Genomic DNA, 900 nt, shown 5'->3' with positions numbered 1-900 from the left:
ATATATATATATATATATATATATAACAATTAATTTTTATTTTTTTTTTCATAACAATTAATTTTCATCTTGTCCTCATATTTTATTTTATTAATCTATATTTTACCTTAATTTATATTTTAATTTCAAATTCATTTTGTCAATCATTCTTTTTCTTTTCCTCTCTTGCAAATTTCAAAAATTTCCCAATCAATTCATTGTCGCATCTTTCCCATTCATTAATTTAATTACGCAAACGACGAGTGAGAGGACATTATCCTATTTGCTTCATAAAACCAAATATATATATAATATATACGTAAGCGTAAGCACGTAAACAACGTTAGTTTTATCAAATTATTTCATATCAATCATTTCCATTCATTAATTACTTTATGAATTAAAATATCAAGCAAAATTGTTAACCTTGCCAAAATCTAATAATAAATTTCCACGTTCTTGCAATTTTCGTTGATCCCATTTGATACGTCTAAATTCATAAATAGCTTGCAAAAAACGCCTTTGATGATGCCTCAATCGTAATTCATCACCTTTATTGCATGAATTCTTGTATTTATGAATAAACCTAAATTATCATTTAATTACAGTTTTTTTTTTGAATAATTATTACAATAACTAATATTAGAAAAAAAATTAATAATAATGATAAATTTTTAATAATATTATATATTATAGAATTTGAAAAATAATATTATTTAAATTTTCAAAAATTAATTAATTAAAAAGAAAAAAAGATTTTCCAATTTCTACATTTTCAATGATTTTTTTTGCCACTTTTTTTTTTGATTTTAAGTTTTTCCAATTTTTATATTTTTAATAATTTTTTTCTTTTAAAATAAAAAATACTTTGAATTAATTTTTATATTTAACCTTATCATTTTTAAATTCTTTATTCCTTTT

At 19.3% G+C, this 900-nt stretch overlaps 1 protein-coding gene across 1 annotated transcript; it reads right to left on the bottom strand.

The window, feature by feature from the left end:
- Positions 1-387: 387 nt before the first annotated feature.
- LOAG_16065 (hypothetical protein) lies at positions 388-565 on the bottom strand (the record flags this gene model as incomplete). The annotated part of the gene is made up of 1 exon (XM_003151553.1): positions 388-565. A coding segment is annotated over one exon (178 nt), but the record flags the coding sequence as incomplete, so codon positions are not given.
- Positions 566-900: the final 335 nt, after the last annotated feature.

This window comes from Loa loa (assembly GCF_000183805.2).
Source record: "Loa loa unplaced genomic scaffold supercont3.3842, whole genome shotgun sequence".
NCBI classification, from domain to species: Eukaryota; Metazoa; Nematoda; class Chromadorea; order Rhabditida; family Onchocercidae; genus Loa; species Loa loa.
The sequence above is the reverse complement of the archived record's forward strand: the minus strand, read 5'-3'. Positions and strand labels throughout refer to the sequence as shown.